Genomic DNA, 26,402 nt, shown 5'->3' with positions numbered 1-26,402 from the left:
TTTATTGATGATCTGGACGAGGGCATTGAGTCCAGCATCAGTAAGTTTGCGGATGACACCAAGCTAGGAGCAGGTGTTGATCTGTTGGAGGGTAGGAGAGCCCTGCAGAGGGACCTGGACAGGCTGGATGGGTGGGCAGAGGCCAATGGGATGAGATTTAACAAGGCCAAGTGCAGGGTTCTGCACTTCGGCCACAATAACCCCAAGCAGCGCTATAGGCTGGGGACTGAGTGGCTGGAGAGCAGCCAGGAGGAAAGGGACCTGGGGGTACTGATAGATAGTAAGCTGAAGATGAGCCAGCAGTGTGCCCAGGTGGCCAAGAGAGCCAATGGCATCCTGGCCTGCATCAGGAACAGTGTGGCCAGTAGGACAAGGGAGGTTATTCTTCCCCTGTACTCAGCACTGGTCAGGCCACACCTTGAGTACTGTGTCCAGTTCTGGGCCCCTCAATTCAAGAAAGATGTTGAGGTGCTGGAACATGTCCAGAGAAGGGCAACAAAGCTGGTGAGGGGCCTGGAACACAAATCCTATGAGGAGAGGTTGAGGGAACTGGGCCTGTTTAGCCTGGAGAAGAGGAGGCTCAGGGGTGATCTTATTACTGTCTACAACTACCTGAAGGGACATTGTAGCCAGGTGGGGGGTGGCCTCTTCTCCCAGGCAACCAGCAATAGAACAAGGGGACACAGTCTCAAGTTGTGCCAGGGTAGGTATAGGCTGGATGTTAGGAAGAAGTTTTTCACAGAGAGAGTGATTTCCCATTGGAATGGGCTGCCCAGGGAGGTGGTGGAGGCACCGTCCCTGGGGGTCTTCAAGAAAAGACTGGATGAGGCACTCAGTGCCATGGTCTAGTTGACTGGCTAGGGCTGGGTGATAGGTTGGACTCGATGATCTTGGAGGTCTCTTCCAACCTGGTTGATTCTATGATTCTATGATTCTACCAGAGAAATTCCTCAGCAGGAATGTTAATACTTTGCATTAAGACAGAGATTTAGGGGTGAAAGTCTACAGTGCAGTGACTCATCCACTTCTACAGAGTTCATTTAAGTTTGTCATTCCACATGTTTGAACTGGGAATGTAAGCTGAAAATGGCAATTTTCACTTCCAGGCTCAGAGTGCAAGAATGTGTCTTGAAAACATTTTCTTTTGACTTCAGAGGGTCATTAAAGATCCAAACACTTTATAATCCTCTTATATTTTCCTCATTAGATTTGGATTACTGCAGCCAAGCAAGGGGTGAAAGCTGGCACGTTCTTCTGGTCTGTGTAAGTGTCCTGTTTTCTGGAGATTTGTGATAATAACTCAGAATTAATTTGATCCAAGTGTTAAAGTGGTTTTCTTTATGCTAAGCGTTTGGTAGCCTGGAGACCACACTTGTAACCCTCGTTTCATGTGTGCAATGCTTCTGATAACAAGAGCCGATGCTAGAGTTTGCTGCTCTAAGTTCATACACTCATGCAACGTTTTAACAGTCCTTTGAAGAAAAGATGTGTGAATGTGTAAAACAAACTGCTTTGTTTCGTTTCAGGGTGTGTTGTTTTGCCTCCTTAGTATTGCTAGTAATTTTCCTAAGAGTCTGTGGAAGACTCTTCTTGTCCTCTTGTGTTATCTGTCAGCAGCAGCCTAATTGACTCAACAGTCTAACTGGCTCATTCATTTTACAATCCAGCCTGACCTTTGAGTGATACAACCGATTTCCCTTTCCAGAAAGACAGCCTTGAGGAGCTTTGCTGTTTATTCTTTTGTTTAACTGTTCCAAATTATTTTCCCTTATCCTAGCTGAGATAGTTTCCTAACTGAGAAGGAATTATTTTGATGATTTCTGAGTTCTGAACAACTTGTGCGCATCGATCTTTCTTTGCAGGAGCAAGGAAATTGGGCAAACTGTCAAAACTGAAATACCAAGAGGGGTTTTGCCTCTTTTTTTTGGGTGATTGCACCAGGAATAACTGTGTTTGCAACTGTAAATATCATACAACAATGGAGGGAAGAATAAAATATACCAAGGCTGGGTGATAGGTTGGACTGGATGATCTTGGAGGTCTCTTCCAACCTGCTTGATTCTGTGAAATACAATGCTGATGGCAGGCTTAGGCTTGCAAGACATCAGACAAAGCTCCAATCCAGTGCTCTATAAGACAAAGAAATGAATGTGATTCTTAAGCTTTGCAACTGCATGGTTACCATAAACACCCTGCCCAAAGCATGTTTGGGGATATAAAATATTAGGGAATGTAGCCAAGGATATATGAATGGCAATAGTAAGAGGCTGAGACAGCCACTTGTGTATGAATGAAATGTCTATGCCTTAAAACTGCATCATTTAAGTTGAGACACAATGTTTTGGGGGAGAATTTTCAGCAAACTACTTTAGGAAAACAGAAATGTTGAAATTTCTTAATTGAAAGAATCGATTCTTCCCTCCACCCCATATCACACAATTAATAAACATTCAAAACCAGACAACAGCCAAGATTATAATTCTGGTATTGGAAATTTTAGCATGAATTCTTATTTTTATAGTTATTTTACTACCAGAAGTTCTCTGCATAGTTAGAGACTAAGGACCACTGCTGTTCTACAAGGCATTCAAAGCTCACTTATATCATAAAGGCTGTTGGTGTCTCTATTTATCTGCCAGACTTTTCTATAGTACTGAACTCAGTTCAGCATGGTGAATGCAAGGTGATTCCTTAAGAATCTGGGCTAATTATGCTATTACATTAAAACTATTAACCTGTAGGACTTTCCTAAGGTGAGATACAATCATAGAATCAACCAGGTTGGAAGACACCTCCAAGATCATCCAGTCCAACCTAGCACCCTAAGATCAGTCATTTTTATGGCGTGAAATTGGCCTCGGTAACCAAGTGAGAACTCTCTGGATGCAAGCAGTGAAGTAGGATGAGTCTGGCCTGCGGAATGAGAAGCTGCCATGGTTGTGCAAGCCTCTGTGCTGGTAACCTGGTGTTTCAGGTGGTCCTGTCTTGTTTTACACCAGCCTAGTCCTCACCTTGGTTACTATTAAGTCAATAGGAACGTCGCCAGCATCTTCAAGGCTTCCAGGGCAGTTGTTTAAACCCAACGTGAGCAATTTAATAGTTTTACTTGTGCCAGCTGTCCAATGGTGGCACTGCTGTGCATGAAAACAAGTTCATCTGGGCTCAATTTATCAGAATGGATCTTTATTTACTCCTCTTTAGAACAGTTAGATTGGCTGCTTGGAGTTCTGACTCCAGTTACAGAGTTTTCTTCATCTTTCTTTTGGAGTATGTGGACATGCAGGACATCGGAAGTGATTAGAAGAACTAGTGTCAAGCAAGAAAGAAGATACAGCATACTGAAAGCAAATTGTCTTGTGCTGATTGATTTTAGTTATGTTTCAGTCAGTTCATAGCAAGGCTCTGTTGATGCTTCTTGTAATCTAACATATGTTTTTTAATTTTGTGGTCCAGTGTCATCCCCCACGAGCGCAGAATATTAACAATACTGCAGTGGCTAACCCTTCCAGACAATGAAAGGTAATGTACTTATTGCTGTCTGCTGTTGGATTCCTGCTGGATTTTTTTTTCTCCTCTAAAAGAATAAGGGGGAATTTAATTCTAACAATATTTTTTTGCCTGTCACACACTATCACTGGTTTAAGGATTTGCTTTCACACTTTTAGGTTTTATTGTTGGTGCTTTTAGGTTTTATTGTTGGTGCTTTTAGGTTTTATTGTTGGTGGGTTTTAATCTCAGCTTTTAACCCATCAGCATTTTGATTCTCCTTAATAAATGTATGGTATGAGTTTGCTTCCCATAAAAAAAAAATACTTAGTTAGGTGGATTAACTTGGCTTGTTCTTATCCTGCTGAGTCTAATATCGTTTAACAACCTTATAGGCAATGGAAGCAGCAGAGCTGGACCTTGAGGACTGAGAAAATGTTAAGACTTTAATTATGAGTATTTTGTAGTACACAGGTTCCCACATGCTGCTGGCTGCAATGCTCGGGCGAGCTGCTGTTTTGATCTCTCCTGCAAGACTCAGAAAGAGCATGTGTCCTCAGATGGTACCCCATGTGCCTCCCTGCATGTGTTCTTGGATTTAATAAAACTGCAGAACAACTAATGGCTTAATCACATCATGGAAACATATGACTGAGAAACAGTCCTTTTTCCCTAAAGCCAACTCTTATTGGAAGGTTGACTTGATTTGGCCTGACCCTAAGGGTCTTTTGTTGCTGTCAAAGGAAAGCTGTCCTAACTAAGACCTTTCTTTCTTTCAGGCCTTATGTTTATGCTTTCTACTCTGAGCAACCAGATGCCGCTGGCCACAGATACGGTCCTTTCAACTCAGAGGTTAGTGCAGATTTTCTTCTGCAGAAAAAAGCACGTGTCTCAAGTGCATTTCTGAATTATTCTCACTGCTCAGGAGTTACATTTTTAGTAACTTCTTCCTCACTCATTTGTGCAGTCTGTTTCCCCTCTGCCAGAGAAAGCAAAGTTATTGTCTAACGGATTTATCTTGTGAGATTCGCTTCTGAGAGAAGGAACTGCCTGTGCTTTTCAGGAGGTTATTTCTCTGTCTGATATGATAATGCAAATGGAAAGATTTATCTGGCAAGGACAGAAGTATATTTGAGTTCAACAGCATAATTTAACTTCTACTGATGTATTCTTCTTAAAAGAAATAAAACTATGATGCATAAAATAGCAAGGAAAAATGCAGCGAAGAAAAGGCTTTCTCTAAAGCTGACAGCCTGCAGTAGCTGAAGTAGTTTCAATCTGTCATGAACTGTAAAGAGCTGCTATTTCCATTTTCACATAGGCCCTGCAGGGGTTCTGAGAGCTTTGCCAGTGCTGCTCCCGCAGGACCCCACTGTTGAGTTTGGAAAAAAGTTTTGATGCAGTGTGAGGTTTTTTAGGGAAAAATTCTGTGCAAAAACCCTGCTGTGGTTTAACCCCTTCTTTGAGCCTTTAGTTATCTGCTCAGGACTAATGAGTACTGCTGCTCTGCCAGCACTGTCCAGGTTGCAGCAGCTTAAAAGACTATGCACTTGTGTGCAATTTGTGGGGAGGTAAAGGAGGTTCTTCACCTGAGCATTCTACTACTTCAGGTGGCTGAGTTCTGACACCTCCAGTGACCTCTGACATCTGGCAAAGGTCTCCTAGTTTCACTGCAAATGTATGCCTGCCATCATGAGACTTTCATCCATGGCTTTTGAACAGTAAACAAAATGTTTTCAAATCTTCAAAATCTGAAAGCATTTCAGATGCTTCCCTTTTGTAAGTAATGCAAATCTTCTTGAGCAGCTGAGTAAACAGCAGTAGTTTCTCGTTGAGGATCCATTTGCTTGCTGCTCTTCACTGGAGAAGAGAGCAAAGAGAAGCAGTACTCACAATTTTTAAAACATGCTCGAGTTATTTGGGCTGTTTCAATAAGTTTGAGGCAGTTATGAGCTTCTTTGTCAGCAACACTCCATCCACAGCAGTTTAAGCCACAGGCCCAGAGTAGTGGATGTGAGGAATTATTCCAAACCAGCACTGTAATGCCATATTGGATAGAATCTTAGAATGGTCTGTGTTGGAAGGACCTCCAAAGGTCATCTAGTCCAACCCCCTCTGCAGTAAGCATGGACATTCTCCACTAGGTCAGGTTGTCCAGAACTCTGTTGATCCTCACTTGGAATATCTTCAGGGATGGGGCCCCAGCCCTGGGCAACCTGTTACAGTGTTTGACTACCCTCATGGTAAAGAACTTGTTCCTAACATCCAAGAATAGGAAGTAGTAATACTTTTTCTGGATAAGTAGTGGTTAAAATCTGCCAACATTCTTGCTAAGTTGACAGGCATTGATACATCATATTTGGCTCAGAGCAGGAGAAATGTCTGACTCAGTCAAGGAGGGTACCAGTAATTAGAGCTCTCTGATTCAAAAATGCTTTACAGTTCTTCTTACTCAATTGTTAAAAGGAATATGTGTGGCTTTTGACTGACAAATCTAATTCTATTTATCTGTAGACAACCACTTCTTTCTGAACAGAGTTGTGGGGCTCTTTCCATGGACTTAGAGGAGAATGCAAAGATGAAGGCATTTAATTAGTTCTTTAAGTTGTGGTCTTTAACAAGAGTTTAGCATCCAATGTGGAAAACTAGTTTCAGGCTAACTAAAACTACATGAAAAGTGAAGTGTAATTGTATTGTTATAGGAAAAGTCATTATAAAAGCAAAAGGCCCCCAAAGGCTCTTACTTTGGGAGATTCCTATGAGTGATTACCTGAAGATTAACCTCCAATTGCAAGGCAGAGCTTAAGCTTCTGATAAGTATGAACTAATAGCTTATTAAAGATTTACAAATTGATCTATGCCATTTGTGTTAAACACCAGAAGAGCATGAAATTGTTAGCAAATTGAGAACAGATAACTTAGCAGATGGGGATGTGTGGGCTTGCAGTTCAAGCAGCAGACAGAAGGTTATGAATGGAAATGTAAGTGAGTGAACACAGCTGTGTAAGAGTACAGATGCTGAGATTTGCTACGGGCCTGGCTTCAAGGATAGAAAACCTGAGAAGTATTTTGTATTGTTTCTTGTGACACTCTTTTCAATGTAAGTTTTGGGAGCTATGCAATTTCCATAAACCAGCTAGGAAGAAAGCAGATCCTCAAAGGAATCCCTTTCAGTTGCTTCCCTGGCACTGAGAGCATGACCTGCCCATGGAATTGTTCTTTTCTTGCATACAGTTGGCAGCAGATAGACATTTGGAATAGTACTGACCATTTGATTTTTCTTCATGCAAAGGCAAGTCAGACAGAAAGCAAACTCTCAACAATTCTGGGTTATATTTAAGATGGGCTTCTTGTTTCTTCTTTCAAAAAGTGAAGATGCTATTTGAAATGTGAAGAGATTTCTTGCTGCATTTAATAGGCTGGAGCATAGTTTTAAACCTTGAAAACATCCAAGTCTGATAGATGTCTGTTAGAGAAAACTAACTGTTTACTAGAACTTATTATACCAAACAATGTTCAAAATGTATTTTAAATGTATATTCTTAAAGGTCTAATGGCCTCAATTACTGATAATTGTCAGATTCCAGGTTTCAGAAGATGGCACTTATGGCCTTACAGGACATACACAACAGCTGAAGAGTGTCTTAAAAGCTAGAAATAAAGGGAGTTAGACGCACTTACTGGTGAATTGCTAGTGTTGGTGACACAACACAGGTTATGGCCACTGAACACTAGTGTAACTTTGCACATCTTCTAACATCATGAATTTCAGTGTAACTGAGTTGTTTATCTAGGTTTTGGGGCTTGTGTTTTGTTTTATGGTGGTTTTGTTTGTTTGGCTTTAGGTTTGGGGGGTTTGATGTGAGACATGACTGAATTTCCTAGACAGTATTCCAGTGAGTTCCACTTCCAGGAGTAGTTATGAGAGTTATTAAATATGTGCTTGCTCTTGGTTTTACTTCTGCATTTTTTATCTTCCCCTCACCCCCGCCTCTGTGCTTCTGCAGTTGAACTTCGGTAGGTTGGTCCATCTGGGTCAAGAAGCAGAGCTTTGGCTGGCTAGTTACCCTTGTGATGTTACAGTTCCCTTCTGTAAGTGGAGAGGGATTCATTTCCCTCCTCCATAACTCTATTCTGACTCTTCTCAAGCAAGACTAAGATTTGGCTGGTTAATAAGAACTTGGCTTTTTTTTTTTTCTTTTTTTATCTCCTAGCTAACTTAAAAAAAATAAATCTAGAAATGTACTACAGTAAGAGCTCTAAAACACATTGAAATCTGACACTGCTAAGCCGTTCCTGCTGCTCCTCTAACACGCTGTCTTGAGACGGCCATTCTCAGTGTTCAGACCTTGGGTCTCCTGCACTCGTGTGTTTCTGGCATTGTGGAGCTTTGTCTGAGCTGATTCAGAGACAGTAAAATGAGAATCCTTCCTTTTCCTGCTGCTCCTCTCATCAGGACTGCACAAAGCTTGAAGCATTTTAAAAACAGAAAACTTTGGTGCTGCTTTATTAAAATGCCTTTCTGGAGAGAGACGAATGAGACTGGACTAGAATCTCCTTTCCAGCTGCTTGCCTTGGAAGCAATGAAACAGCATGGCAGATGGTAACATCCCCTTCCTTCCCTTCCCTGTTTACGTAGCTCTGTAACTGAACCAACTGTGAGAAGCTGCCTAAGTGCATAGAGGTTAAATAACATCATAAATCTCCAACTCTCCTCAAGCCCACTCAGCGTGTTCCCTTATACACAACATATCATGTGCTGCCCAGCAGGCATCATCTCTCAGCACTTCACACGCAATCCTGAGCAGTGCCAAGAGCCTGTGACTTGTGTGAGAGTCAGTGAGGGTGGTACAGTTTAAAATTATGAGTGAGCTGATTAATGGAGTAGTAGTTTTTTCCAGTGATATCTTACTTTTCCTTTTGTTTTTTTTCCCCCCTCTTCTAAAAGTCTATCCTGGATATTTGTGCAGTTATGAACAATAACATTACTCAATAAGATGCCACAATGAAGGTGCTAGGGATTCAACTTCTCAAATTGCCCATGCAGCTGGTGATAAGGCAGTTAGCAGTCTAGCCCTGCACACCTGATGTGAAAAGTACAAGCTCCATGCTAGCTGAATCACACTTCCATGGCTATGTCCTGCAGACCTGCAGTCCCCTGCTGGTGATTTCAGTGGGGCGCATGGCCTGGCACACAATGGTGGCACCTGCTAATGCTACTGATGATGGTGCCTGGTATTGCTGGTCCTGCCAAACATTAGATGTGGGGAGCCTTGGAAGAAAGCTGTTTGGACTGGACAGGCTCTAGTGCTCATACTTGAACTCAAGTGTGAATTCAAGTGAAAAGTCACAATTCTACTATCAATCTATCCCAGATACCTGTTAAATTGTATGCAATTAATTGTACTTAAATTGAAATTAAGGTTGCTTACATTTTGATGGCATTAATTGATTACTATTTGATCAACAATCCTCCCCATATAACTATATAGTTTGAAAGCTAGAAGCCCAGCATATCTCCTGAAGCACCATTTTAATTTGCTTTTGTACTGTCTGCTCTCGTAACTGCTGTTCTGCTTTCAGCACAATGTGGTGGAATGATTCATCCTTAAAAAAAGACAGATCCTAAATTGTCCAAAAGCCTACATCTTTGAAAATGCCACAGCTTTATGCTTCATGATTATCTGGCACAAGTAGCTTTACTATCTTCTGTGAGTTGAGACAGGCTTTATTTCTGAGTCCAGACATCTCTCCCCGCCAGTACAGGAGAGTAGTTATGGCTCCTCTCTTACTACGCCTAAGAGACCTAAGAGAAAGCTTCCTCCTAAGAGGAGACAGGAAAGACCAGTTGCAGCTCCACAGAAAAGAAGAAGGAAAGTACATAGAGTGGATCAATATTCTACGGAAGCTCGTCGGAAGAAAGTAAGTTTACATATGTTCCAAACTGTTATGATGGAAGTGCCACTTTTTGGGCACTGCTCTAGCTTTACTTCTCTCAACTTGGGAGTTCCCTCCGTGCTTCAGGTTGGGATTTTACAGACAAAACATCTATAAATGTACTGAAGGATCCAAAGGAAAGCAGCCAAACCAGACCAAGTCCTCTGGGAGTTTTTGTCTTGTTTCAGACTCTTTTTGTGTTAGGGAAAGGCATCTTTGTAATAAATCTCTTTGTATTTTCAAGTCCAGCCATCAATTAAAGGCAATGTCAGATCAGTCCCTGGTGTGTTGCTAGCTCGTCCAAGCTATTACAAAGCCTGCAGTTGTTGTGGCTTCTTTTATACCCCAGCCAGGTGATTATTTGAAATTCTACATCTAGTCATCGTGTTTCTGGAAAAGTCCTGAAAATGTGGCTCTCAAAATCTAAAAAGAAAATAACTTGCAAAAGATCTTCTTTTAAAAGCTATATTTAATAGCCAGTTTCTGACTTTGGAAGGCAGGGGGTTCTTGATTACATGATTTCTGAATGTTTTCCTTTTTTGCACTAGAAATGGTGCATAAATCTGTTTTCACAAGGAAAAGGACAAATGTAAGTTGAATGGTGCACAAGTCTGTTTTCACAAGGAAAAGGACAAATGTAAGTTGAATGGTGCACAAGTCTGTTTTCACAAGGAGAAGGACAAATGTAAGTTGAATGGTGCACAAGTCTGTTTTCACAAGGAAAAGGACAAATGTAAGTTGAATGGTGCACAAGTCTGTTTTCACAAGGAAAAGGACAAATGTAAGTTGAATGGTGCACAAGTCTGTTTTCACAAGGAAAAGGACAAATGTAAGTTGAATGGTGCACAAGTCTGTTTTCACAAGGAGAAGGACAAATGTAAGTTGCTTTCTTAGGTAAAGGTGCAAATAGAGGAAAGTGGTATTCCTTTGTGTACTGTCTTTTCCCTCACACCCTGGGAAAGGTTACAGACCACTTCAGTAGTAATTTCATTCTGAAAATTTAACTAATTCCTCAAATAAACAAGTGAAACATTTCTCCTTTAAGCTTTAAACAAAAGTCTTGACACTTTACTATATCCAAAAGGGAGCTATACATGCTTTTCTCAATAGCTATTTTTTTTCTGGGGGTGATTTTTTTTTTTACTTGGGTGATTCAAGTTAAAAATGGCAAATTTGAGAGCAATTCTTTCAGTGTAAAAGTCGTGGTAGACAGAGACATGCAAATGATCATGTATAAGAAAACAGTTTTTTTCCAGACAATTTTTAACATAGATTTCATAGAATCATAGAATCAACCAGGTTGGAAGAGACCTCCAAGATCATCCAGTCCAACCTAGCACCCAGCCCTAGCCAGTCAACTAGACTATGGTTCTAAGTGCTCCATCCAGTCTTTTGTTGAACACCTCCAGGGATGGCGATTCCATCACCTCCCAGAAAGGAGAACTGATAACTGCTGTGGCTGGCATTGCTATTACTCTTTAATTTGCCAATCTAAATGGTACCTTTCTGCCCTATAGTTCATAACATTCTTACTGATGTGAGCATATGTGACTCCATTTTTAATTTCCCCCCCCTTCTCCTTTCTTTCTGTGTTGAAAAAGTACCCCACAGTTACTCCTCAAGAGCTCTTCCTGCTAAGTCAACTGTGAAAATTTATCAGTGTTATTTCACCCCCAAAAAAACCCTAATGTTTTTAGTTCCCATCATATCTTTTTAATCTTTTGGTGCTGTTTGAGAGCAGTAGGATATAGTACAGGCTGGATACTACCATTTCAATTTTAAAAGGATAAAGTGAAATTCTTTCTTCCTTCTTATCAAGCTTATTCTAAGGGAAAACTGAGGGGACAATCCAATTGTGGTCTGTATGTCTCAGATTCCAGGCTTGGTGCTTGCACAATACAGAATCACAGAACATATTTGGAAGACACCTTCAAGATCATCCAGCCCAACCTTCGACCCGGTGCTGAAGGGTCAAAACTAAACCACATGCCTAAGTTCCAGATCCAACTCTTTACTGTTAGGCTGTCTTGGACATCCATATGTAATGAAATACAAAATGTTTCTGTTCAGTCTTCAAAGTCTTGTTAGCAACATTAGGTAAAGAAGAGTATATGCAGGAGTTTTAAGAGTTTTTTTACCAGTAGGTCTTTGGAAGATACATTTGGGCAAGAACATGAGCTGTAAGAGCAGCATGACCACACAAATCCTCGCTTGACTCTTCTACTTACAGCCAGCCTTAGACTGCAAAGACCTTGAAAGATCATCTAGTCCAATCCCCCTGCCAGAGCAGGATCACCTAGACCAGATCACACATGAACATGTCCAGTGAGGTTTTGAATATCTCCGGAGAGGGAGACTTCACAGTCCCCTGAGCAGCCTGTTCCAGTGTTCTGTCACCCTCACAGGGAAAAAAAAATCCTTCTCATGTTTAAATGAAAGTTCTTATGGCTCTACCCATTGCCCCTTGTCCTGTCATCAGGCAACACTGAGCAGAGCCTGGCTCCATCCTCCTGGCACTCAGCCTTTACATATATATAACCATTGATGAGGTCACCTCTCAGGTTCCTCTTCTCCAAGCAGCACAGCCCCAGCTGCCTCAGTCTCTCCTTGTATGAGAGATGTTCCATTCTCTTCATCATCTTTGTGGCTCTGTGCTGGACTCTCTCAAGCAGTTCTACATTTTTCTTGAACTGGGGGGCCCAGAACTGGACACAATACTCCAGATGTGGTCTCACTAGGGCAAGGTAGAGGGGCAGAAGAACCTCTCTCCACCTCCTAGCCACAGCCCTTCTAATACACCCCAGAATGGCATTGCCCAGAATCACAGAAGACAGTTGAATTTTAAAATTGAAGAGAGGCAGAAAGAAATGAAATGAAGAAATACTGATGAAAGCCTTCCTGAGAGCTGCTTTGAATGCAGCCAAGTAGTGAAAACTGCAAAGCTGAAGGGATTGTTTTGGGTGGTTTTCTGTGTGAGATTTGTATTCTTTTAAACCCAGGATTTTCCATTTCTATTGACCTTCTTATGGGTTCCTAAGTATCTCTGCAAGTTTACAGACTGAATTGATGGAGAGGGTAGCTAAACCAAATTACCATCACTCAGGGATGCTTGATATCTCTGGAAATACTGTTGACTTTTTTTTTTTCCTCTTAAGAAACCTTAATTCTGCTGCCAGAAGTAAACATTAATGAGAAATTCATCTGGATTTCCAGCTTACTTGAATAAGCTTTGGATTCTGAGTGAAAGTTGTTCTTCCTTATATGACTGATTTTATACACAGAGATTTTCATAGGCATGAAATTCCCATTTGTTGAAGAAATCCTTTATTTGGGAATGGAGGAATGCTGAAACCAATTTGGTTTTTTTTTTTTCTGAATTCAGAATGTTTCCAAGTTTTAAACAAACTGACTCCTTAGGCTTTCCTGAGTTAAAATACTTCAGATTTTCACTGCTTGCCTGAACCACTTCCATGTGTTGCAGAAACTGTTCTTCCTCTTCTCCACCACAATTCCATCTCTCCTGAGCTGCTGCTTTGTGTATTTATAGTGCCACATGGGAGACGACATTTCCCTATCTCCTCTTACAACCTATCAGACTCTTTCAACATCCATTCCTTACTCAGGCAGAGGGAGAATTGCTGAACCGTCTCTTTCTGGGTCACACTAACATGTTTTGCCTTTCTTCTTTTCCCTTCTCAGTCAGAAAACTCTGCCAAAACCTAGTTTTATCTCATCCAGAAAATGTTAGCATTTTGTTTGTCACTTGGGAGCATGTTTTGTTGTGGATACTTGAACCAGCCAAATCAAACAGAGAAGTGAGGAGGAAGCTGGCATGTAATGACATGAAATGTTTTCTTCTCAAAACAAAACAAAATCTGTGTCCTCTGCCTAGAAGCTTTCTTTAAAATGCTTCCTTTCTCTGTGCCATCTGGTAAAAAATGTTGCATTTCCTTATAGCTGAAAACACAATCCTGTGAACATACCTTCATGGGTTTGGGTTTGTTGCTTATTGACCAGAAGGAGACTTCCATGAAGGAACCACAGTACTGTATCCATGTCTTCTGGGGCTTGTCCATGGTTTTGCCCAAACTGCCATCTGAGATGTTGGAAACTCTTGGCTTTGAAGCTGAAGAATGCTTCCTCTGAGCCCCATGTGCTACTCGAATGACTTGCATATTGTCAACCTAGTATCAGATGTCCTTTGAAGCCGATTTCATTAAGTGATTTGGCATACAAATCCTAAACCCTAAGCTTAATTTTGCGTTAATGTTGTGACTAAACCATCCACATAAAACAGCTTTTAAAAAGTGCTGCTGTTTATCTGTAAGAAACAAACTGGAACCCAGTGTCACATGCATTTTCCTAGTGTGTGTGTATATATATATATATATATATATATACTTTGTTTCACCAAATGTCCACATATCCATGGAAGCATCAACCATAAAGATCTTCTGCTGTCTTGTGTCAGCATCTCAGAAGGGTTTTCTCATGGTGAAATGATAGTGTGGATAGAGAAAATGAAACGGTACAATAATTGTAGGTGTAACAGCTCAGCCAAGGCTTTGCCTCTTGACCTAGATGGTTATCTTATCCTTTGCCCAAGGACCTCCACTGGTCAAAGAAGGAAGAACACTGCAGTGACAGAATTCACTTCTTTCTTTTCTGCATATTTATACAGATGATGGTGAATCCCCTGAGAGAGATTGACAAGACAGTAGGACAACTAATGGATGGACTGAAACAGTTGAAATTACATCGATGTGTCAATGTCATCTTTGTTGGTGATCACGGTAAAACAAGCAATATTCTTTATCAGTGTATAAATGCTTGAGCAGTGTAGATGTGCATACAACAGGTGGCTTAAAGGAAAATTCCATTCAAGGTACTTCTGTGCCCAGTGGGTGTAGAGCTGCCACTCAAATCACCTGTTAATTGTCGTTGGAGGACATCTCTTTCACAACACCGGCCTGGGCATTTACACTCTCATTTAGAGTGTTTTAAAGCTAGAAGTGGTTGATATCACATTCCAGTGCAGCTCCCTTGCATGTACTAGAAGGCTGTGATGTGCCTAGGGTAAGCTTTCTGGCAGGTTTTATAGAAGGAAAATAAGCAGTATCACTGATCTCTTTGTGAAGAAAGGAGTAGGGCTTTAGAGTGACACATTTCCTTGTCAAATAGTGAGTCAGGTTATCCTGCTGGGAGAAAAGACTGGAATAGTCTTGACAAATAGTGAGTCTTGTCAAATAGTGAGTCAGGGGCTGTGGCCAGTTTGGATGGAAAATGTCATCAAAGTAATGGAGAGATCAAAGTGATGCAAAGATCATTCAGATTCAGGTGGAGAGTCACCCAAAAGCACCTTTTTGCTGGGTCTTAACTCTTTCAGACACCAGATGAAAATTGACTGCAGAGGGAATTGTAAATACTAACAAGACAACAAAAGAAAAAGGTTTTATTAAAGAAAAAAAATGTGACCATGTTTGAGATAAAAGTTGGGTTTGCATTATTTTTGAGTGATGCTGCCAAAGTTCCTGTTCTGTTTAGAACTTTGTTTATGACAGTTGTCTAATAACTGCTGCATTAGCAATAAAATGGCACATGAGTCCCTTTTAGCTGTGGGGAGGAGAAGGGTAAGGGGAAGGAAGGATTTCCAGGGGAGGCAGTTTGGTGCTGAGCACTGCCTGTGGCTGGCAGGACATTCCTCCATGCCACAAAGGGCTGGAGGAGAGAATTGTTTATCTGTGGCTGCCTTAGGACAGACCACCAACAGACAATATCTTTTGTGTGTGAGCCTTCTTAAAATCCTTTGTTTGGAAAAAAAAAAAAAATCACCCCAAAGCAGCACAGTAAACTAGAAACAGACTTTTGAGCTAAGTTTGGATAGGCATCAGTGCACACATGGTGTATGTGGTGACTGTTTCTACAGTGCTGAGACTGCTATTTCTCTTCTGTAGGCAAGAGCTAAAATCACCCCTAGTTTGGCTCCTACCAGTGCCTGATCTTGGAATTAGATGACTGGGATGACCAAGAATGAGATTAATCATACAAAAAAAACCCCCAAAAAGCAAACCAAACCAAAAACCCAACCCAAGCAACCAAAAAAACCCCAAACAAACCAAAAGCCCCAACAAACAAAGCAAATAGAAAACACAACCAAAGAAACTACATAGGCACTTTGGGACCTCTTTCTGTGTTGTTTTGGAAAACATGTTTGGTTTTCAAAGATTAATTCTGCCTCTTGCTTCTGCAGGGATGGAAGACAGCACTTGTGAAAGAACTGAATTTTTAAGCAACTATCTAACTAATGTGGAAGATATTGTTTTGCTGCCTGGATCTTTAGGGCGAATTCGCCCTAAATCTAGCAATAACCTAAAATGTAAGTTCATTTCACTGTACCCCTCATGTCCTGAGGACTAAACTTCAGCCCTTTCATTGGGCTGATGTTGTCCAGAGGGTGTAAGCTCACACAGTGTGTCAGTGAGACATTTAGAAGGAAGCCTATTGAAGGCCACCTGCCTGCTCGCTTCCCAGTCTGTAGTTCACAGACCCCACAGTGGTAGAACTGTGTCAGGCTGATGGTTGAAGTTTTCTTGCTTGAACCACACCCTTGTATACAGCAAAGAGAAGTGAAACTCTTGAAGCCAGTTTCACATGCCAGCTTACACATCACTGTGAGTTTATTCATGCACTTCTTCCCTCTGCCAATAGAAATTGGGCTTGGAAGATCTCAGCACTGCTCTGACTGGGTATTAAAAAAGTCTGGTACTTATTCTGAGTTAATGGAGAAGTGGAAATTGTTGACTTTTAATTCAGTAGCTTCATTCTTTTGGCACAGATGAGAAGCTAAACAGCAGCAGGCTGGGGAAGTTGAAAGGTATAAGAGAGATTTAGAACAAGCATTGAGGGCGGATGTTTACAGTAGATCTCGCTCCTTTTTTGCACCGTGCTGTTAGTAATTCATCCTGACCTGCTGTTTGAGATTAGCTGAACTCCATGAGAAGGCTCAGGCAGGAGGCCTCTAGAGAAGCTAACCTGGTGATTAAAGATGTTTCAGATCTAGCTGCACTGCTACTACTCTGCTGAGTACCACTGCCACTACTCTGTGACTACCACTGCCCTTAGGGCAGTACCAGCACTGTGGCTGCTCTGGTTCAGCATACCAGGGCAAACCTGGCTTTGCCAGCAGGTGAAGCTACCATGCAAACTGTGAAACTCATACATTAACTACAAGTGCATATGTGTTGTAGTTTGAGGGCATGAGCTACCCAGAACTGGAAAGTGAAGTGACTCTTACTCCTTTTAGAGAGCAAGAATGAAAATACTGCACACTGTTTGGAAGTTTAAAGAGAGATTCTATTGCATAAGGCAATCATGTAGAACAAATACATCACAAGCTAAACCAACTCTATCAGACTAAATCCATCCAGATGCATGACACAGCTCAAAATTCCCTGCCAGCTAGGAGCCATCTCCCCACAAACCATCAGATATGAAGGAAGGAGCTCAGCCTGGAGAGAGATGTGAAGGGAGGAGAGGAGAAGGGAAGGAGAGCAATAGCTGACAGGGTCTGGATTATAAGATGTGAGGTTGTAACCAGGTGGGGGTTGGATACTGGAATGTGTCCAGAGAAGAGTGATGAAGCTGGTGAGAGGCCCAGCTTCATCACTGGTGAGAGACTGAGTGAGCTGGAGGTGTGCAGCCTGGAGAAGAGGAGGCTCAGGGGTGACCTCATAACTCTCTACAACTACCTGAAGGGAGGTTGTATCCAGGAGGGGTTGGTCTCTTCTACCAGGCAACCAGCAGCAGGACAAGGGGACACAGTCTCAAGTTGTGCTGGGGGAGGTTTAGGCTGGATGTTAGGAGAAAGTTCTTGACAGAGAGAGTGATTGGCATTGGAATGGGCTGCCCAGGGAGGTGGTGGAGTAGCCATGCCTGGAGGCATTCTAGAAAAGCCTGGATGAGGCACTTAGTGCCATGGTCTAGTTGACTGGCTAGGGCTGGGTGCTAGGTTGGACTGGATGATCTTGAAGGTCTCTTCCAACCTGGTTGATTCTATGATTCTCTTTCTAGAGATGTGCATTGTTCTATTCTAATGTGCTTTCAAGTCTTTGTCTTTAGAGATAATTTTTTTTAGGGAGAGCAGTCAAAAGACTTGAAAATGTGCTTTCAGAAAATGGAATAAATATTAAGCTAAGAGCCAAACCAGAAAACAGTGAGCAAGGCTACTTAAGCAAACACAGTATCACAAAGTGTAGGGCATATTTCAGTATACCCTGAAGTGAAACTTCAGTTGATACTCAGGATATCTTACCTGATATATACAACGTGCTCTTAGTAAGATTGCTTCTGTGAAATCACATTATTACCTTATGTTTCTTCTGCAAATTGATCATACTTCATGTTATTCCCCCCCCTTTTTTTTTCCTTTGCTGAACAGATGACCCTAAAGTGATTGTTGCCAACCTTACAGTAAGTATTTGTGACTGGGACATACCTTTCTATGCTACAGTGTTCACATCTTATTTCAGCATTCTCTCATCACTCTTTAGACAGGAAAACCAACCATTAACATGGATAAAGAGTGTTAAATAGTGCCCTTCATGAGTACAGATTAATGCTTGTCGTAGATTCCACTGTTTGCTGCTGTAATAGCTTAACCTTTTTTGGGCAATGCAGAGCCAGAATCACTCTAACCATGTTGACTCCCTGAATCGAGTCTATTTATTCATTCCTTCAGAAATGGAAAATAGGGTAAATATTTTACCAGACTTTGAAGATGCTAAAAAACTCCTTTTGATAGCCTTCAACTATAACCTTGCTTTTAATGGCACAAAAAAAAAAAATGTTTTAACTATAACATAATTAAAAATATATCAGTTTTTGTAGCCAGATAACTTTAAACACATCTGAAAGCTAGATATGTTTTCAACATTCATCTTTCCTCTGAACCCTAAGCTTTGCTTCAGTAAGGAGAAAACTCCACGCTTGTGAGCCAAGTGTGATGCTTTCAGAAACGCTGTCATGAGAATGAAGCTTTCAAAATACTTCTTTGAACTGGCTCCCTAAGCCCCTCATCTTATATCAACACCACACAGAAAGGGATGGACTGCTGTGTTTTCAAGACATCATGGGCAGGTGTCCCTGCCCATGGCAGGGGAGTTGGAACTAGATGATCCTTGCGGTCCCTTCCAACCCTGCCTGTTTCTATGATCATCAGTAATGTCCCCAACAGCTTGAGGTTTTATATGCATCTAAACTCACTGACAGCAATGTTGTTTGTAACCATTTATTTTTCAGTGTAGAAAGCCAGACCAGCACTTCAAGCCCTACTTGAAACAGCACCTGCCTAAGCGCTTGCACTACGCCTACAACCGAAGAATCGAGGATGTCCATTTACTGGTGGATCGCAAATGGCATGTGGCAAGGTGAACTCTTGAGTTTGCTTCCATCTTCACTTTCAGCCTTTTTTCCCTGAGGAAATGAGACACCTGGGATTGTCAACATCTCACTCCTGCACTCTGTCAGTAAGAGGAGTTTTGAACTCCTGATGAAGCTCAGTCGTATTTGGTGCAGGGAGATGTGGGTCAGAACACAAAACTGTTTTAAAGTGTGGGAAAATCAGTAGCTGGATAGAGAGTAGAAACCCTCCTAGGTTTCCTCAAGCAGCTGTGTAATTTTGGACTGATTATCTCAAATACAGGAGCTGAGAAGTTTTTTTTAAATGAGGTGCCAGCTTATTCCAACCAGGAAACAGAGAATATGGGAGGAAGAAGGAGGTTTATCTGACCAGAGGATGTTAGGGAACAAGAGGCTGTGTGTGTACAATCAGCGAATGGAAAGGAAATGGAAGTGTTGGCAAAGTGGGTGAATGCCTGAGGATGTGTGGAAAGGTATAACAGAGTGGCCATCAACATGTTGGCATATGCCTCTGAATTGTCAGTTTGTAGTATTAGTTTCAGTATTTAGTACTATTTAGGATTTAGAGTGGGTTTTTTTTAGAATTATTAGAGTTTTTAGTATTAGCTAAAAATGAAGCAAGGAAAAAGAAGCTGGCACATACATACAGAGTGAGCAGAAGAGGAATAGATTTTGTTTGTGAGTTGTGCACCCCTTTCTGATTTAATAGATGTTCTGTGTTACAGCTGCAAAAAGCTGACTCAGTGATTCTTAGAAGGTGACACAGCTTTTGGCTTATGGTAGTCTGCTATGAGCTTTAATGTGGCAGGGGGTTTTGCCCATGTAGCTGCCAGGCAAACACACAGTGTGTTGTAAAGTGCCTTTTGACTTCTGTGCTTATCTTTCCATGAGTTGTGCAAGGAGCACTCTGCTGCAGCAGTGAATGAGAAACTCCAGTTGCTTTCTTGCATAACTCCAGTCGCTGGCTGGCTGGCTGCCCTGTGCTGTTTCTGTGGCTAGGCTTCATGTGCATTTCAAAGAATCACACACTGGATTTTAGGCCTGTAAAACTTTCAGTTTCTAGAACTTTACTGGAACTGATGAGATGACCTAGATTAATTTACATGTAGTAAGTTCTTATGTACAACATCAGACTTTCCTGGACTTAATTATTGATTAGATTTTCTGAAATCTAATTCACCAACCATTTATTTGTAATCTAACTGTAATTCATTGTATAGTCACAGCCAGGAAAATGGTGCTTACACACCTGATTGCTGTAGCTCTAGTAGCCAAAATCAAACTTTGGCTGAGCATCATTCAATTGCAGATGAAGACATTAACTTGTAGGATAACGTGGTCCACTGCCTGTATTACCTGCACCTGGCTCTCATGAAACTAAAAAACTCACTCTGGAATGAGCTGACAATTAGAATTCCTCCATCTTCTGCCTAGTCTGTAAAAGCATGTCACAGTACCAAGCTAATAATTTGCATTCCTGTGGTACAGCACTTGTTTTCTCAGCTATTTGTCCTCGTTACAGTCTTTCTGCTTTCTCTCCAGCTTTCTTTCTGCTCCCCTTTTTGGTTTGTTTGTTTGTTGGGTGGAACACAGAAAGGTGAAAGCATTGTGTGACATTTGCAGCATTGCAGCATCCCTAAAATGCTCTGTTGGCCTTTGGAGAATGGGAAGTGTGGTCTAAAATACCTCCAGTATGTAGGAAATTAGGTGACATGAGAAAGCTTGAGAAAATAAGTAAGTAGGTGTGGAAACTGTTATCAGTGAGCAAGAGTTGGCTCTTAGGCTTACAGTGACATTACAGGGAGAAACTCTGAGGTTATGCAATTCCAGAGGCTCCACTATGGCTACTGAAGAAACATAATCAGTGCCTTGTATCCCTCCTACCCTCAAAGCGTGTGTTGTCAGGTCAGCCACCATACTTACACCTTTTAGGAAACTTTCTAATCCTTTTTCAATTTAGAAAAGCTGTGGATGTTTACAAGAAACCAACGGGGAAATGTTTCTTCCATGGAGACCATGGCTATGACAACAAGATAAACAGCATGCAGGTATGAGTAACCTTTGTGGTAAGGTCATTGAAGGCAGAAGAAACTGAAAGTCTCTGAAATCCCCTGTGCCTTTTAATGCTCTTCTTCTGTATTCTTCTCTCTTCCTTTTTTTCTTTTTAAGACTGTCTTCATAGGCTACGGCCCTACGTTCAAATACAAGACCAAAGTGCCTCCCTTTGAAAACATTGAGCTATACAACGTCATGTGTGGTAAGCTATCTGCTTGAGAAAGGGCAAGTGAAACACATTGCTTTAGCTAGGGCTCGTACCCTGCCTCCCTGTCAGTGTCTCCTCCTCTGCCCCCCTTTCCCATGCACTTGCTTTTTGGCAGTAAGGCTGAAGGCACTTCTCCAGGTTTGCTCTGCTTTAGCAGTTGGTTAATGGATGTGGATTACTATAGCTTTGTTGAGTGCAGCTTGGCAGAGATTAAATACACCTCACTACAGTTTATGGTATCCACACCTCTAAGAGGGAGGTTTCTGTTTAGAGATGGCTTCTGCAACTGCATGTCTCAGAGGCATCACTTCTTTTCTGTGGCATTTCCTGGTGTGACTGTTTCATAGAATCATAGAATCAACCAGGTTGGAAGAGACCTCCAAGATCATCCAGTCCAACCTAGCACCCAGCCCTAGCCAATCAACTAGACCATGGCACTAAGTGCCTCATCCAGGCTTTTCTTGAAGACCTCCAGGGGCAGTGCCTCCACCACCTCTCTGGGCAGTCTATTGCAATAGGAAATCACTCTCTCTGTGAAGAACTTCTTCCTAATATCCAGCCTATACCTACCCTGGCACAACTTGAGACTGTGTCCCCTTGTTCTATTGCTGGTTGCCTGGGAGAAGAGGCCACCCCCCCACCTGGCTACAATGCCCCTTCAAGTAGTTGTAGACAGTAATAAGATCACCCCTGACAGTAATAAGATCACCCCTGGGCTTGACTATAGCCATGAAGAAGAATCTGATGATGTATATAGGTATTCTTTAGGATCTTCTTTACTGGTTTTCCAGGGCAATAAAACTTTTCAAACCAGAGGTGTAATTGAGTTATTAAATGTATTTTTTTTTTCCAAACATGAAATACCAACAGGGTAATTATCCTGCATTCCTGGTGCTTGGTATGAGCTCAGCACATTGACCGTAGCTTTGCACTGGAAGCTGCAAGAGGTGTTATAATAGAACTGTTTCCCAGTGTCTTGATGTAAATTAATCTCCTTGTCATAATGACTACTGTACTGTTCAGGCAACATCTGCACTTTTGTGATTTGGACAAAATGTTAGTATTTTTGTTACACTGAAACTCTTCACTAACATGGCATGGGTGTAAACAGTATTGCAAATGAATGTCCTAGCTTGACAGAGATGCTGCTGAGTATGTTTGCAATCTGGCTATCACTTTTTCTGTGGTGCTTTCACAGATCTGCTTGGATTAAAGCCTGCTCCCAATAATGGCACTCATGGAAGTTTAAATCACCTGCTGAGAGCCAATGTTTATAAACCAACTGTGCCAGATGAAGTTGCTAAGCCACTTTATCCTGTTGCTCTACCTTCTGCATCAGATTTTGATATAGGATGTACATGTGATGATAAGGTAAGTGTTTAAGACCTGCTGGTGCTACTACTGTTAGCAGTAGTTGCCCAGTAAAGTTGCAGCTGTCTTACCTGGGAGGGTTTGTGTGATGGTTTGGGTGTTACCTGTCCCCCCACACTTAAGAAAGTCGCCCAGACTAGACTCAGCCAAGCTGGAGATTGAACAAAGCTTTGTATTTACAGTTTAGCACAATAAACAAGCAGGTATTTACAATATTTACAGCTATATACAAAATATCCAAGTTAAAAAGTAATACAGAAACACAACAGCCCTCCCAGAAACCAGAGTCCCCAGGAGGGGCTCCCAACTACTCTTCCACCTTTTTCCCACCCCTCTACCTTACCCCAGACTTTGCCTTAAGTTCAAGGTGAGTTTGGAGGGTCATACAGGGGAGGTTAGGAAGCAGAAGGATTAGTGAGGCAGCAAGTTAGAAAGAAAGAATTGCAGCCCAAAGCCCAGAGAGAGACTCTGTTATCTGTGTTTGCGTTCTTGTTCTTACAAATCTCAGCAAGCCTATGAGTGAAGTAGACCTCACCAATGTTTCCTTTTCACAGTCTATAGTCTAATTCTTCTCACCAAAATATCCCAGCTAGGCTCAAACTAGTACAGTTTGATCTATAAGAATTCCCCAAATCCTTCTTGTGACAGGTTTGGGTGGCATTTTGGAACAATTGTGGCTTTTTGCAAAGCAGGAAACAAACACAAAACCTCATCAGTGTTTTATAGTGTTAGTTTTGTTTTGTTAGATGCCTAATAAAACAAGCTGTCAGAATGTTCCAGTGATCCTAATCTTGATTATTTTTTTTTCCTGTTCTTGAGAAGAACAAGTTGGATGAGCTCAACAAACGTTTTCATGTCAAGGGAACAGAAGGTAAGAGCCCAGTGCTTCAGCTAATAAAAGCTACTTTTGGAAGTTACTTTGCATCATTGATAGCAGAGAATTTCTTGATTTGGTTAGTTACTGTGCAGCAAAATCTCCAGAAAAGACTGGACGAGGCACTTAGTGCCATGGTCTAGTTGATTGGATAGGGCTGGGTGCTAGGTTGGACTGGATGATCTTGGAGGTCTCTTCCAACCTGGTTGATTCTATGATTCTATGATTCTCAAGTAACTGTCAAAACAGCACGTAGACATACAGGAGATTAAGTGCTGCTGCACACTACCTTTTGTTGCAACCAGGTCTGAAGTGTCATTGAAACTGATTGGAGTTTTAGCTCTTGCTTTCCATCGCCTTATATTTAATCTCTGCTGTGGATATCGAGAGATGAGGAAAGGAGAGGCTGCAGGAGGCAGTGCTTCATTCTACCACAAGCTATAAATGGTGAAATCCACCCAGACCACATCTTACACACTGTGTTTTACCAGGATTGTTCAGGCTGGTTTTACCAAGTTGGGGGCAGAAAGAAGTAAGCATTTAGGCCAATTCTACTTAATGTTTTTTAGGTGTTCTGTTAAGTGGCATTAAGTTGCCCTTATAGTAACAGGAAGTAGTTCTGCTACCTGCAAGTTGGTTTGTTTTCTGACAGGCTGTGTTTAGCTAGAAATTTCCCTTCTCCTGCATACTGGTCTGTGCATATTTAGCTGATATTATTATTCATGTGCAGAAGAAAAAGGTTATTTCAGAGTCTTTTAAATAAAGCAAGTATATAATCTTTGTTCTTAGATGAGGCTTTTCCTACTTTGCTTTCTTGTGTCCTACAAAACTATCCTCTATTTGTACTCAAGCAATAGTAAAATATGCCTGATTCTTTCAGGTTAAATGCCTGTCTGTGAGCAGTCTTAGGTTGCTTTCCTTGTTTTCTAGACTTGCATCACTTTTGGAAATCAGAGCATCTTTCCAGATGGTTATCAGTGTCAATGAACGGTGCAGCACAATGTGTCTGAGGCCTTTAGCAGCTGAGTTTAGTTGAGAACTGCACCTGCCCGTGGTAGGGAGGTTGGAGTGGATGATCTCTAAGATTCCTTCCAACCTAAGCCATTCTACGATACGAAAGACTATCCAGAAAAAAAAATATTTTTCTTCTCTTTCTATGATTTTTTTTTTTAGTCTTTTTTATAAGCAAGCTTGTCAGAGGTTGTAGTTAACCATAACAAATTGCCAAGACAGAAGAATAGGAAGTTTGCGGAGTTGGAGGTGGGTTTTTTTGGTAGGAAAAGGTTGGGGTTTGTTTGATCATTTCCTTTGATGTTACTGACAGAAAATAGCACATCAGTCTCCAGAACATGGCAAAGTGGGAAAAACAGTACTCTTTTAGTGAATTACCATCTTTCATAGAATCAACCAGGTTGGAAGAGACCTCCAAGATCATCCAGTCCAACCTAGCACCCAGCCCCAGCCAGTCAACTAGACCATGGTACTAAGTGCCTCATCCAGTCCCCTGAACACCTTCAGGGATGGTGCCTCCACCACCTCCCTGGGCAGCCCATTCCAATGCCAATCACTCTCTCTGTCAAGAACTTCCTCCTAACATACAGCCTATACTTCCCCCAGCACAACTTGAGACTGTGTCCCCTTATTCTGTTGCTGGTTGCCTGGGAGAAGAGACCAACCCCCACCTGATTACAATGTCCCTTCAGGTAGTTGTAGAGAGCAATGAGGTCACCCCTGAGCCTCCTCTTCTCCAGGCTAAACACCCCCAGCTTCCTCAGCCTCTCCTCATAGGGTTTGTGTTTCAGGCCTCTCACCAGCTTTGTTGCCCTTCTCTGGACACATTCCACCACCCCAACATCTGTCTTGGAGTTAGGGGCCCAGAACTGGACACAATACTCAAGGTGTGACCTGACCAGTGTTGAATACAGGAGAAGAATAACCTCCCTTGTCCTGCTGGCCACACTGTTCCTGATGCAGGCCAGGATGCCATTGGCTCTCTTGGCCACCTGGGCACACTGCTGGCTCATCTTCAGCTACTTTCTACCAGTACCCCCAGGTCCCTTTCTTCCTGGCTGCTCTTCAGCCACTCAGTCCCCAGCCTGTAGTGCTGCTTGGGGTTGTTGTGGCCAAAGTGCAGAACCCTGTGCTTGGCCTTGTTAAATCTCATCCCATTGGCCTCTGCCCACCCATCCAGCCTGTCCAGGTCCCTCTGCAGGGCTCTCCTACCTTCCAACAGATCAACACCTGCTCCTAGCTTGGTGTCATCTGCAAACTTACTGATGCTGGACTCAATCCCCTCGTCCAGATCTTTGCCCCTCTCTTGAGAGGAATTGTACAAAACAGAGAGAAAATTTGGAGGAGAGTGCCAGGAGTGACAGAAGATGATTTAAAGCTACAGAAAAAAGTGCTTAGCAACACATGTGTGACTGGTATGTGGGCAAAAAGATGGAGTATTTGTGGTTGGAGACTCCTGTGGCTGGAGAAACACCCTCTCTCCATGCTAGGATGCCAACAAGTTTTCCAGTGCAAAGGGAACTTTTAACCCCAGAGTGGGTTGTGAGCCTGGAACAGGGATGCCAACCAAAACTCCTGAAACACTGCTGCGCGCTCTGTCGTGGTGTTCCCGTGGCAGTTACTCAGGGTCAGTATTCCATGAAAGGTTACTGAAAAATCAGCATGGTTTGGAAAGCTGGCCTCTTTTAGTGTAAGGATTTCAGTAACAAATGTTAACTGTGATTTCTTCTGCTCTGCAGACAAGCATCTCCTCTATGGGCGCCCCGCAGTACTGTACCGCACAAAATACAACATCTTGCATCACCACGACTTTGAAAGTGGCTACAGTGAAACGTTCCTGATGCCCCTCTGGACTTCCTACACTATTTCAAAACAGGTTTGTGCTGTCTTTGGTCATGAAAAGGTGTGTTAAAAGTCCTATGGAAATCTGTTTAGTGTCTGTATTCTTGAAGCCCTAAAATTCTCCTTCCCCAAGAAGATTTTCCCACCAGAAATTTTGCCAAGTAACAATACTAAAAAGCCTTTTTTTTTTGCTTTCATGAG

At 42.0% G+C, this 26,402-nt stretch overlaps 1 protein-coding gene across 5 annotated transcripts in view; it reads left to right on the top strand.

The window, feature by feature from the left end:
• ENPP2 (ectonucleotide pyrophosphatase/phosphodiesterase 2) overlaps positions 1–26,402 on the top strand; it is a 72,568-nt gene that overhangs the window by 35,041 nt on the left and 11,125 nt on the right. For all 5 annotated transcript variants that reach the window (XM_064154200.1, XM_064154201.1, XM_064154197.1 and 2 more), the window contains exons 9-20: positions 1,208–1,263; positions 3,454–3,519; positions 4,266–4,338; positions 14,105–14,216; positions 15,674–15,799; positions 17,861–17,892; positions 18,721–18,848; positions 20,801–20,888; positions 21,010–21,097; positions 22,302–22,474; positions 23,297–23,345; positions 26,099–26,235. In XM_064154200.1, the coding sequence (XP_064010270.1) occupies positions 1,208–1,263; positions 3,454–3,519; positions 4,266–4,338; positions 14,105–14,216; positions 15,674–15,799; positions 17,861–17,892; positions 18,721–18,848; positions 20,801–20,888; positions 21,010–21,097; positions 22,302–22,474; positions 23,297–23,345; positions 26,099–26,235 (1,128 nt within the window). The remainder of the gene's footprint in view (positions 1–1,207; positions 1,264–3,453; positions 3,520–4,265; positions 4,339–14,104; positions 14,217–15,673; positions 15,800–17,860; positions 17,893–18,720; positions 18,849–20,800; positions 20,889–21,009; positions 21,098–22,301; positions 22,475–23,296; positions 23,346–26,098; positions 26,236–26,402) is intronic.

Source organism: Pogoniulus pusillus, chromosome 14, assembly GCF_015220805.1.
Source record: "Pogoniulus pusillus isolate bPogPus1 chromosome 14, bPogPus1.pri, whole genome shotgun sequence".
NCBI lineage: Eukaryota > Metazoa > Chordata > Aves > Piciformes > Lybiidae > Pogoniulus > Pogoniulus pusillus.
The sequence above is the reverse complement of the archived record's forward strand: the minus strand, read 5'-3'. Positions and strand labels throughout refer to the sequence as shown.